The following is a 13,694-nucleotide window of genomic DNA, read 5'->3' as shown; positions in this document are numbered from 1 at the left end:
ATACGTCCTCGGTGAAACTGTAAAGTGCTGAAGCCGTCTCGTTGCAAAGGCAGATGCCTTTCGAGTTGATCCAAGATGTTGGATGGTAACCGATTCATCTTGGCGGATGCAGCTGAGGAGATGGTGGCTGATCCGCTTGTGATCATGGGAGCACCAGTGAGTCCGAATCCGAGGCCCATTGACAAAGAGGTGGATAGAGCACTTGCTCTGTTGCCTTGCACCTCTCTGACACTACCTGATATATAAGCCTGGGCACGGTCCGACTGTTCCATCTGCGAGGTGAAGTGGAGGCGAGGCAAGGTGCTGCTGTTGGATACTTGGCTGAAAGGCATCAGGCACTCTGGAGTCAAGGTGGTGGGACTGGTGGTGGGATACTGTTGGAGGTCAGGGTCTAGCGTGCCATAGTTGTTAATGGTTGGGCCCAACATAAAGGAGCAGTGAGGGTCAGAGATCAATGGGAAGAGAGGGTTTTGCGGGCACCCTGCTAGTTCACACGAGTCAGAGAGATGTCGACTGCGGCTGGATCCTAAGCCTTTCATGCTGGCTGATGGGTTGGGTTTAGAGCATGTTGCAAGTCAGTACAGGACTAAAGACCCAAAATGCTCATCCTGCAATAAAGAGATACAGAAAACATCCTTTATCGTGGCAATTTATTGGAGGTGCACTGATCAGTTATTTAAGTCATTGATTAATCTATTTACTAATTAGTTCAATTGAACGGGTTATCGTGTATCAAAAATTTAATGTGTTGCAAATTAATTTCAGGAAAAAAAAGAAAACAAGTGCTATGGTGGCAATCAAATGGCCAAAATAAAACTACTGGCCCCAAGATTCAACTTTCAAAAAAATCATTAAATGCCATTCATTCATCTTCCACACCACATCCTCACAATTGTTGCGGGGGCCTATCACAGCGAACTTTGGGTGTAAGCCTACACTAGACTGGTCGCCAGTCAGTTATAGGACGCACAGAGAGACAGACAACTATTCACATGCCCAATAATACAACCACCAAGCGTGAATCGATCCCTGGCTTGCCCACATTGAGGTCAGGCAAGTGAACTCCTACAGACCTACACCATCAGTGTGCTCGTTAGATGCCAATACAAATAAAATATACAAGTGCATCTTCTAATTCCGCAGAACAAAAACACACAGCCTTATCTCCATCATGTACAGTACAACCATTACAGGACATGCATTCATTTACGGTACCACTTGTCCTAACAAGGTTCGTGGGGGTTCTGAAGCCTTTTCCAGCCAAATATGGAAAGTAGGCGGGGTACACCCTGAATTGGTTGCCAGTCAATCGCAGGGCACAATGATGCAAACAAGCATTAATACATGAAAATTTAGAGCGTTCAACTAGCCTACAATAGATGTTTTAATGTTTTTGTATATAGTACAGTACAGTAATACCTAGAAATACGAGCTTAATGCGTGCCGACCAGGCTTCGGTATCTCAAATTTATTTTTACCATAGAAAATAACTAAATAAAAATTTATCCGTTCCCACCTTCTGAAAAGAACACCAAAAACAGGATATTAAAAAGGAAGACCGTCTTATTTCTTGTAAGTCATCACCCACTCACAAAGTAACAAATACATATCTAGAGTGTCTCATGTTCCATCTTAAAAATGTTAATTTACTCAGTACAGATAGCTATCTGCCAACAAAAAAAAAAAACGGAAAAATGGAACGTGCCACCCAGTGCTCATAGACATCTCTGCACGAGGGAGATGCGGCGAGAGAGACAGTGCGGTGAAATCATAAGTACCGTATTTTCACGACTATAAGGCACACCTCATTATAAGGCGCACCCTCAATGAATGACATTTTTTCCATATATAAGGCGCACTGTATTATAAGGCGCATTGTCTATTTTGGAGAAATTGTAAGACTTTTAAGTGCGCCTTATAGTCGTGAAAATACGGTAATTGCTATTGACTTCCAGGTATGAAGGACTCACTACACAGTCACCTCTAGAGCCAGCCATTGTTGATGTTTTGGATTTTTTTTGTATAAAATCTTGCAGTGGAGGAGGAGCAATATGGTGGAAGATTTTGGAAACTAAGATGGCGTCTGCATATTTAACAATATTGTTTCTGTTCAAGCGTTTGTGTTTTTTTAAATATCCGACAGTGGTGGGTTTTCGTTTTTGGTTTTGTTTTTACATATATAAGGCGCATTCGATGATAAGGCGCACTGTCTATTTTGGAGAAAATTAAAGACTTTTAATTAGGCCTTATAGTCGTGAAAATACGGTAGTGGCCTGAGGCTGTCTCAAATGGTCCTAATTCTAATTCGGTAACACAACACACAATCCCGTCTGTGTAATAACTTTGGGGTAAGATAATATGACGTTGGGCGGTGATATGCCTCCTACTGGCTGACTGAAGGTAAGTGAGGAGACAGTGAGAGGTAAGTGATCCGCTCGGGGGTTATGCAATGTATCCAATACGGCAGAATCCCAACGAGTCTGAAATGATCACTTATTTAGGACTTTTGCCGGGAAAGCGAAACTTATGGAGAAGCACTACTATGACATTTCGTCATACGCAGCTGGGTATGATGAAGATTTGGCTTTTTGTCGAGTCAATGATGATGACGATGTGGAAATGGATGAACATGAATTGGACGTCTACCGCCATCAACGGCAGCCGATGGGTTAAATGAAAGCTCTATCAGGGCTAAAAATATGTATATTCAGTGTATCAGAGGCTTACGTGGAAGTTCTGATCCGACCACTTTAACAGAGGTGTTGGAAAATGACAATAATAGTATAAAATGTGAGATGGGCGCGGGCGAGGCAAGTTTGTCTATACACACGAGAACAGGACGTTTCTTTCTGTCACCCAGGAACACATACATTGAAGAACATGTACACCCTCGCCAATAAATAATATTTATTGAAAATGTTGATATTAGGTATTTAAATATTAATGCTCTGACTTTGTCAATGCAAGGAAAAACTCTCTCTCATGATTATAATTTTCAGAGCGAGAGATTACCTGGTTGATCGCTTTCAACAGTAAAATCTCTTTCTCTGTCTCTCCTGATTATAATTTTTAGAGTGAGCGAATCCGGCGACAAATTGTCCCACGTTGAAATGTCAGGCGACAAAATGTCTGTTTGACGAACTGTCCGGCAACCAAACGTCCTTGCGACGAAAAGTCCAGGGCCGAAGTTTCCGTCAATTAAATGTCCTGGTACCTTCAGATTTTTAAAAATCTCTAGGGAAAATATAGACTTTATATTATCTTATTTATAAAGCATCAGATTTGATCCAGCACATCTGTGCTGCATTTGATATCCTTGAACAGAGGTACAATAGCGCAGTGCTGACAAATCTGCCAGCAATTTACATTGTCATTGTAATCTCATTATCCCAGCCAACTGCATCCCCTAAATGTTCATGTCCTGCAGGCGTCACTGCTGACACACTGACACCCACCCACCTCTACCCTGACACATGGAGAATTTGCCAACCATACGCCTACCCACCTACTGCACTGATGAACTCTTGTCACGTGTTGAACATCAGAAGAATGAAATAAGAGCAAAATTGTTTAACTTACTCGCCGTTGTTGAGAGAAATAGTTGTCACAAGCATTAGAACTAAAATGGGTGATCTTATAAGATATCTGTCAGTGCCTTTGACACTAATGGACGTTCAATCCATTTTGACTGACGGTTGAGAGTGATCATTTGTAACTGTCACTTCCGGATGAAAAGAATTGTCTATCCCGCCATATAATATTAAAATTAGAATAGTGTTATTTTCCTTTTTGTGTTGTAAAGTGTAATTCACCAACAATATATATATGGTCAAAAGTTTACATACACTTGCCAAGAACATAATGCCATTGCTCTCTTGAGGTTCTGTTACGGTCGCGCTGTGTTAGCGTGGCATGACCGGGGAAAGTTGAACCCATTCGCGGAGACGCTGGATAGATCGAGACGGTCTGTTCTCATGGTGGATTGGTTTTAATAACTCAAACAAAGTTTACAAAACAACAAGGGCTTGCTTCTCCCAAAAGTAACAGAAAACGAATCATGTAGAAATAATACCATGTAGAAATAATACCATGTAGCGCCGTAGGCTATATCTCGGGGTGGTGTGCAGGAAGTTACGTCATCATAATGCGCAGTCGATCCGACGGTGACTAACACTTCCGTTGCACTTAAATAACTCAGGACGTGATCAGGCAATTGAGCACAGCTGCTAAGAAATGACGTCAAGCAAGGAGGGGCAAACGAACCGCTCCTGACAGTACCTCCCCTCTAAGGGACAGATCCTAGATGTCCCAATGCCAAATGTCCATGAGAAGCAAGAAGCAGGCAGGGAGGGCGGGGGTGAGCCGTTAACGTTGTCCGGAGGGCGTCCACGCCGGTCCGGCAGGCGTCCGCGCCGGCCGATGACGAGGGGTGGGCATGGCCGGTCCGGCGGGCGTCCAAGCCAGCCAGGAACGAGAGGAGGCAGTGGTCGGTCCGGCGGGCGTCCGCACCGGCCAGGAGCGAGAAGAGGCAGTGATCGGTCCGGCGGGCGTGAGCATGGCCGGTCTGGCGGGCGGCCGCACCGGCCAGAAATGAGATGAGGCAGTGGTCGGCCCGGCGGGCGACCGCAGCGGCCAATGACGAGGCGTGGGAGTGGGCGGTCCAGCTGCCGTCCGCGCCGACCAGTGACGAGACATAGGCGTGGCCGGTCCGGCGGGCGTCCGCGCCGACCAGAAATGAGACGAGGCAATGGTCGGTCCGGCGGGCGTCCGCGCCGACCAGAAATGAGACGAGGCAATGGTCGGTCCGGCGGGCGTCCGCGCCGTCCGATGACGAATCGTGAGAGTAGCCGATCCAGCAGGCGTCCGCGCCGGCCAGAAACGAGACGAGTAAGTGGTCGGTCCGGCAGGCGTCCGCGCGGGCCTGTGACGAGGAGTGAGCGTGGCCGGTCCGGCGGGCATCCCCGCTGGTCCTTTAAGTGGCCAAGCCCCCTGCCCGCAAGAGACACCAGAATCTTAGAACGGTCGTCGGGCACCATACCCTGGTTGCTTGGAGGGCCGGCAACTCTCTCGTGCAGGGGCACCGGAGCTCCGCTCTAGCCGTCCCCCTCATGCAGGGGCGCCGGAACGTCGCTCTTGTCGTCGCCAGCCCCCTCGTGCAGGGGCGCCGTAGCGTCACTCGCCGGCCCCCTCATGCAGGGGTGCCGTAGCATTGTCGCTGCTTCCAGGCAGGCGCTGGGCGGGCAGGCGTTGGGCGGGCAGGCGCAGGGGCGAGCAGGCACTGGGCGGGCTCCCTCTGCCCTTTCGGGCGAGGCATCTGGACAGGCGTGGTCGGGCGAGGAATTTTGGACGGGCGAGGTAGAGCGAGGAACTTGGTCAGGGGCTCGAGTGTCCAGGCCCTCCTTCCGCTTTGCCCTGCGGCGCGGCGATCGCCGCCTCCTCCGGGAGGATGGCACAGCACCTCCGCTGCCATATGGTGGCCCATTTTAGGTGGGTAGCCGACCATGCAGATGGTGGTCGGGGTAATCCGGGTTGGAATAATCAGAAAAAAAGTAGGGGTCATCTTCCTCCTGTGTATCGGGGCCCGAATTGGTCTAGAAACTGTCCGAGTCAGAAACTCCGGGAAAGAAATCAATTAGCTTACTGTCGTCCTCATTTTCAGAATAATCATAGTCCCCCCATTTAGAAAAAGATCCGCTGGAGCTTGACATTAGGTAGCATGGGCGATGAACTGTTGGTTTCGGCACCTGGGTATCATGACTTAACTGTGCTGGCAGCCCAGTGCGACGGGCTGAGCAGTGGGAGGGTGTATGGGTGGGTAGAGGATCAGAATTTCTTCTTAGCCGGGATTCCTCTGCTGCAAATACGTCCGAGGTGCCTATACCACGGTGTGTCCATTTTGAACTACCCACGTGATGTTGAGGGGCTTCTCATTAAATCCATGTGTTCGGGGGTCTTCAAGGAAGATGGCTGGCGTCGACGAGCGCGTCGGCGCGAGCATGGGTGGCGTCCCGCTGGGTCCATGTGGTCGGGTCAAAATATTACGGTCACGCCGTGTTAGCGTGGCGCGACCGGGGGAAGTTGAACCCATTCGCAAGGACGCTGGATAGATCGAGACGGTCTGTTCACATGGTGGGTTGGTTTTAATAACTCAAACAAAGTTTAGAAAAACAATAAGGGCTTGAATCTCCCAAAAGTAACAGAAAACGAATCATGTAGAAAATATACTATGTAGCGCCGTCGGCTATGTCTCGGTGTGGCGTGCAGGAAGTTACGTCAGCATAATGCGCAGTCGATCCGACGGTGACCAACACTTCCGTTGCACTTAAATAACTCAGGACATAATCAGGCAATTCAACACAGCTGCTAAGAAATGACGCAAGCCAGGAGGGGCAAACGAGCCGCTCCTCACAGGTTCCGGTTATTTCTACAACTTTGATTTTTCTGATTTTTTTTTGTCACAAAAAACATTCATGAAGTTTGTGTCTTTTATGACTTTATTATGGGTAAACTGAAAAAGTGATCAAATCTGCTGGGTCAAAAATATACATACAGCAACACATATTAGCAATTTGGTGACTTAGAAAGTCAGTCAGTGAAATGAGCGTTATAGCATGGCCTCTTAACTTCTTGGGAGTGATCATGTGTGACTACAGCTGATGAATTCTCTGAGGCCATTTATATAGGGCTCCTTGAATGCAAACGCCCAAAACACTATAATGGGAAAGTCAAAGGAGCTCAGCATGGATAGGAAAAAGCGAATCCTTGACTTGCACAAGTCAGGAAAGTCACTTGGAGCCATTTCAAAGCAGCTGTATGTCCGAAAAACAACAGTGCAAACAAATGTTTGTGAGTAAAAAATGCATGGCACTGTTTTGTCACTGCCACGATCGGGAAGAAAAAGCAAGCTATCACCCGTTGCCGAGAGAAAATTGTTCCGAAGGGTGAAGATTCAACCGAGAATCACCAAAAAGCAGATCTGCCAAGAATTAGAAACTGCTGGAACACAGGTGTCAGTGTCCACAGTCAAGCGTGTTTTGCATCTTCGTGGACCGAGAGGCTGCCATGCAAGAAAGAAGCCCTTGTTCCAAAAGCAGCACCTTAAGGCTCGACTGAAGTTTGCTGCTTATCACATGAACAAAGGTAAGACCTTCTGGAAGAAAGAAATTCTGTGGTCAGAGAAAAAAAATCGAGCTGATTGGCCACAATACCCAGCAATATGTTTGGAGGAGAAAAGGTGAGGCCTTTAACCCCAAGTACACCGTGCCTACCTTCAAGCACGGTGGTGGTAATATTATGGTGTTGGGTTGTTTTGCCCTCAATGGAACTGGTGCTTTACGAAGAGTAAATGGGATAATGAAGGAGGATTACCTTCTAATTCTTCAAGATAATCTAAAGACATCAGCCCGAAGATTGAGTCTTGGGCGACGCTGGGTTTTTCAACAGGATAATGACCCCAAACACACATCAAAAGTGGTAATAGAATGGCTAAATCAAGCTAGAATTAAGGTTTTTGAATGGCCTTCCCAAAGTCCTGACTTAAACCCCATTGAGAACTTGTGGACAATGCTGAAGAAATAAGTCCATGTCAGAAAGCCATCAAATTTAACTGAACTGCACCAATTCTGTCAAGAGCACTGGTCAAAGATTCAACCAGAAGCTTGCCAGAAGCTTGTGGATGGCTACCAAAAGCGCCTTATTGAAGTGAAAATCAGACATGTTACCAAATATTAGCGCTGCTATACGTATATTTTTGAACAGGCAGATTTGATAATTTTTTTCTTTTCACCCATAGTAAAGTCATAAAAGAGCCAAAATTCATGAAGGTTTTTTTTGTGACAAAGAAGTTCAGTAATCCCTGGCTTATTGCGGTTAATGGGGACCGGGACTCCCCGCAATAAGTGCATTTCCGCGAAGTAGGCGGGCGCCATCAAAAACGCTTTAGAAACGTATAACACGTGCACAAAACCACCACCAGGCTAATATGCTGTTCATTCAGGTTTTTTATTCCAAATTAGAATGCAGGTGTTATGTTGGTGCATACAAAAAATCACTGCAAATGTAATAAATGTAAACTTTTATTCAGAAAACTCAGAATTTCAAAAACATCGTAGCAGAAATTCAAAAACATCATAGCAGTCCGGATGGATGTCCCGCAGTTCTTTGGTAGGAAACATTGTTATGGGGAGTTGGGAACGTTGTTTTTTTTTTTTGGTCGGTGAGGATGCGCCTGTAAACAGCCATGACCTCATCCATGCGATTGCTGAACTCGACTGCCCTCACCATGTTATTGTCCATATCTTTGGAGGTCTTTGGCAGTATTAAAGAGGTCCTGCAAATTATGTAAAGTAAGGCCACCTTCGTCAGCTTCGTTACCCTCGTCGTCGGCAGCAGGCTCCTCTTCCTCCTCACTCACCGACTTGGTCATCTCCTGTAGGTCCTCCTCTGTCGGTGGGTCTGAGTGACAGTCGATGAGATTTGTAATCTCATCAGCCGTCATGTCTGAGAAGCCTTCGGTCTGCACCAACCGAGGCAGCCTGACAGCATTATCAACGGCTGAGTGCTGAATTTCGTTGGGACTGAAGCCCTCATAGTCCTCAGTGATTTTCTGTGGCCACAATTTCCTCCAGGTGGAGATGAGTGTCTGTTCTTTCATGCCCTTTAGGGCATTCTGAATGTTGGTTAGACACGTGGCTATGTCGCAGTCCTTCCAGTAGGACTTCTTGCTGAAGGTCTTGTCGGGCTCTTCAATGGAGATGTCGCCTTGGTGTAGAGGGCTTTGAAGGCCCTGATAACCCCCTGACCCATGGGCTGGATGAGAGAAGTGGTGTTGGGGGGAAGGAACTCCACCTGCACCCCCTCATGGTGCAAAATAGCTGAATGTGTCAGGAGTGGCTGGATTGCCTCTCCTGGCATGACGTCACGATAATTATCAGCTGTGGCTAATTACGTGATTAGATTATTTTTGGTATTTAAGCATTATGGTTTTCTGTGGACGCGGTCGGATCGTCTGGTTTCGTTCCTGTTTTTCCTCGTAGTCATTGCCGTTTCCATTGACGCCACGCCGCATGTTCATTTCGTTTGTCAAGAGAGAGCAAGCTAAGTTGTTTATGTTATGTTACCACGTTTATTAAATCAACCTTCAAGAGCAACAGATCTGCCTCCCGATTTCCATTTACTTCGGTGACTCTGCATCTGGGTTCAACCTTCCCTCCGATCGCGTCGCACTACGCAATATATATATATATATATATATATATATATATATATATATATATATATATATATATATATATATATATATATATATATATATATATATATATATATATATATATATATATATATATATATATATATATATATATATATATATGTGTTGCAATTTACCACATCAGACGTACAGTCCTGGAGTCTCACATATTGTGGTCTGTTGGTGAGGAAGTCGATGATCCATGCAGCTAGGTGGTTCCTTACTCCAGCCACCTCCAGTTTCCCTCTCAGAAGGACCGGCTGAATGGTGTTGAATGCACTGGAGAGGTCAAAAAACATCATTCTCACCGTGCTTCCCGAGTTCTCCAGGTGTGAAAGAGACCTGTGCATCAGGTAGGTGGTAGCATCTTCCACACCAATGCCTGGACGATAGGCGAACTGCAGAGGGTCCAGCTCTGCATTCATCAGGGGGCTCAGGTGGTTGAGGATGATCCTCTCCAGTGTCTTGATCAGGTGAGAGGTTAGTGCTACCGGCCTGAAGTGGTTTGGCTCCCTGGGGTTCACAGTCTTTGGGACTGGGACCACGCAGGAAGTTTTCCACAAGGTGGGGACCTTCTGCAGACTTAGGCTGAGGTTGAAAATATGCAGAATCACTGTGCCAAGCTGATCCGCACACTCTCTCAGTAGTCTGGAGCTGAGGCCGTCCGGACCGGTAGCCTTCCTTGCCTCGATCTTCTTTAGTTGTTTTGTCACCTGATCGACAGTGATGCAGAGACCGGTGGAAGAGGGGGAGGTTGTGGTCTGAGCGGCCCAGTGGGGGAAGGGGGACTGAGCTGTATGCCTCCTTTGTGTTGGCATACAGCAGGTCCGGAGTTTTTTGTTCCCTGGTGCAGCACTTCACATACTGAGTGAAGGTGGGGAGAGTCGAAGTCAAGGGAGCATGGTTAAAATCACCGGAGATAAGAAGGAGAGACTGGGGGTGTGACTTCTGTAGCCGGGACAGAGTAGTGTGGAGCAGCTCACGAGCCACTGCCGCATCGGCCGAGGGAGGTATATACACAGTTATTATGATGACGTGCGAGAACTCCCGGGGGATGTAAAACGGCCTGATGCTAACAGCTACTAGCTCGATGTCTCGAGTGCAAAATTGCTCCTTCACAGTAATATGCCCAGGACTGCACCATCTACTGTTAATAAAGACAGCTAGTCCCCCACCTTTCTTCCTACCGCTCTCCTCAGCATCCCTGTCCGCCTTCACCAGCTGAAAGCCATCCAAGGAGATGAGAGAGTCTGGTATTCGCTCATCCAGCCAGGTCTCCGTGAAGCAGATAATGCAGGCGCTCCGATATTGTCCTTGTTGTTTGGTCAGCGCCGTTAGCTCTTCCATCTTGTTGGGGAGAGATCTTACGTTCCCCATAATAATAGATGGAATGCTGGGTCTGAAGCGTCGCTTTTTCTCCTGACATTTTCGTCCGGCTCTGCATCCTCTTCTCTTTCTCTTTAACTCAGCGGGGAGGTCCAAGTCCAGGGGAATCCCGGTGTTGCGTAGCGCTAACAGTTGATCCTTCGTGTAAAGCAGCGTAGGCATGGCTGGGTGGGTCAAAATAGTCTCCAAAATTTTGAAATTTGAATTTGAAAAGATGGACTAAACTAGTAGAACAAAGACTGCCTCTCGCACAGCTTGAGTCTTGGAGTAGAGTCTTGAAAGTAAAGTCCCAAAACATTAAAGTATCGAATACAATATGGAAAGTGAAGTAACAACTAAAGTCTTAAGAGACAATAAAAACATAAAATAAAGGATAAAAATCCGTAAAAAAGCTGTACAAACACAGAATTCGAGTGAGGGTTTAGGGAGCTATTGCAACAAGCAGCCGCTTTGAACGGCGCCCTTTCTTGTCGAGATATATATATATATATATATATATATATATATATATATATATATATATATATATATATATATATATATATATATATATATATATATATATATATATATATATATATATATATATATATATATATATATATATATATATATATATATATATATATATATATATATATATATATATATATATATATATATATATATATATATATATATATATATATCGACAAGAAGAACAAGGACAAACTCTACCACCTTGGACTATCCTCTTCAATCTGCTGCTGGATAAAGAACTTCTTGACTGGTCAACCACAAACTGTCAGAATGGGTCCACACCTCTCTTCCTCCATCACACTAAACACAGACTCACCACAAGGCTGTGTACTGAGTCCTCTCCTGTACTCCCTGTACACATACGACTGCACACCAGCCCACCAGTCAAACTCTATCATCAAATTCGCCGATGACACCACTGTGATCGGACTCATCTCAGGCGGGGATGAGTCAGCTTACAGAGACGAGGTCGACAAACTGTCTTCTTGGTGCTCGGCGAACAATCTTACACTGAATACCGCAAAGACTAAAGAAATAATCTTGGACTTTCGCAAGCGCAGCACAGACCTGGCCCCACTCCTCATTAACGGAGTATGTGTAGACAGGGTCCAATCGTTCAAATTCCTGGGAGTCCACGTCACGGATAGGCTCTCCTGGTCCACAAACACCACAGTGTTAGTGAAGAAGGCCCAGAAACGACTCCACTTCCTCAGGGTACTGAGAAGGGACAAGTTGGACACCAAGCTTCTGGCAACCTTCTACAGAGCCACTGTGGAGAGCATCCTGACTTACGGCATTACAGTGTGGTATACCGGAAGCACGGCAGCAGACAAAAAAGCCATACAGAGAGTGATAAACACTGCCCAGAAGATCGTCGGCTGCTCTCTGCCATCGCTAGAAGACATTGCCAACCCCCGATACCTCAGAAGAGCCGGGTCCATTGTTGGAGACCCATACCACCCTGGACACGGCCTGTTCCAGTTGCTTCCATCTGGCAGACGCTACAGGTCCTACAAAGCACGGACAAACAGGCTCAAGGACAGCTTCTTCCCAACAGCCATCAGGTCTCTGAACCTGCAGCAACACGTGACGTGACGACTACACATATCCCTACTATGAAATTAAGTCAAGTCGAATTGAAGTAACAGGAAGGTCGTTTGGTGCAGATCTACCTTCCACAGGATGACTGAGGGAGGGTAAGTATAAAGACTGAGAGGTAAGTGATCCATCTTATTCTTGTTGGCATCGGTGAGGCAACTTGTAGTCGCCGGAAAAAGGCGCTCAAGGCGGAGAGCTAACAAGTATGAATATGTCATAAATAAATGTCATAAATGTGTCTGGCCTGGGAAGACGAACTTGTGGAGAAGCACTATACAATTTCGTCATACGCTGCTGAGGGTATGATGACTACTAGGCTTTTTGTCAAGTCAATGATGACGACAATGCCTATGTCTGATTTTCATTTTTCATTTTCATTTTTTCATTGAGGTTTGGAAAAATTAAAAAAAAATTGACGGGAAGCACAGATGCCCTTAAATTCTATCAGTGGCGTCTAAGAGCAGAATTTTGTGAATAGTGCATGGGTCCTAAGCATGAATAACTACTAATGTGTGCATGTTCTCACAACTTGTGTAGGTTTTGTCCAGGCACTCCAGTTTCCTCCCATGCCTCATTGTAGGTTAATATGATAAACTACATTGTTTGTAGGAGTCGATATGAGTGTGGGTGTGGTTTCTAACAAGCATCCACACCCAATTCCCGATGGACCAATAATGGTGGCTTTGACAAAGCAGCAGTAAATTCACAGACCCTGTGAGGATCATAGTTACGTCAAATTGCATTTGGAACATAATCTGACTTTTTAGTTTTTCCATTTTTTGGGGTATTTGTCTTGATCTTGTTTTAAGTCTCTAACATAGCTCACAAAATACATGTAAGAATTTATTTCTATGCCACACATTATATAATTTTCTTGTTTCAACGTGCTAAACTTTCACACAATGTGACAATTAATAATACTCAATAAATTATTAATTTGTATTATTGTTTACCTGGGCCATTGGTTCGTTTACAATGTATGCCCAAAAGTTACCACGAAGAAGAAGTAATAATCCACGCTGAAATTTATAAAAGGAAGCCAATTTTGCTACTAGGACTCAGCACTGAAGCACAAAAAAGGCCTTTATAATATGGGTGACACTACTTTGCGATTTTTCATGTATCGCAGCGATGTTTGGTCTACATTAACCACAATATCCGAGGAATTACTGTATTTCAGTGGTGGGGCGCCAGGGCCTCAAGGCCTTCTCTGCTGGCCTTAGAAATATCTGAATCATATATTATATTTTGTCCATCAAAACGTATTAAATAATTCCAAATTGTCTGTTAGCTTCCTTTCATTGCTTTCCCCCTGGTTGCACTGCTTTCAGATGTGTTTTTTCATATTGAAGCATTTAACCAATCACATTTCAGCCATTATTTGTTGCCACGGTCAAAAATCTGCCTCAAGGCCTTCACAATCAGTTCTGCAAGTTCTGCA

General features: G+C 45.6%; 1 protein-coding gene across 7 annotated transcripts in view; it reads right to left on the bottom strand.

Annotated features, from left to right (window-relative positions):
- dlgap4a (discs, large (Drosophila) homolog-associated protein 4a) overlaps nucleotides 1-13,694 on the bottom strand; it is a 78,810-nt gene that overhangs the window by 25,762 nt on the left and 39,354 nt on the right. For 6 of the 7 annotated variants that reach the window (XR_013326914.1, XM_077721089.1, XM_077721065.1 and 3 more), the window contains one exon: nucleotides 1-608. This exon is cut by the window's left edge and continues 631 nt beyond it. The exons of the other annotated variant lie outside the window; for it this stretch is intronic. Coding sequence is in view for 5 of the 6 variants with exons in the window: in XM_077721089.1 (XP_077577215.1) it covers nucleotides 1-539 (539 nt within the window). In the remaining variant the exon portion in view is untranslated. The remainder of the gene's footprint in view (nucleotides 609-13,694) is intronic. 7 annotated transcript variants of the gene reach the window in all.

Source organism: Stigmatopora nigra, chromosome 1, assembly GCF_051989575.1.
Source record: "Stigmatopora nigra isolate UIUO_SnigA chromosome 1, RoL_Snig_1.1, whole genome shotgun sequence".
In the NCBI taxonomy this organism is placed as follows: Eukaryota; Metazoa; Chordata; class Actinopteri; order Syngnathiformes; family Syngnathidae; genus Stigmatopora; species Stigmatopora nigra.
Note: the sequence above shows the minus strand (reverse complement) of the source record. Positions and strands in the feature narration are given on the sequence as shown.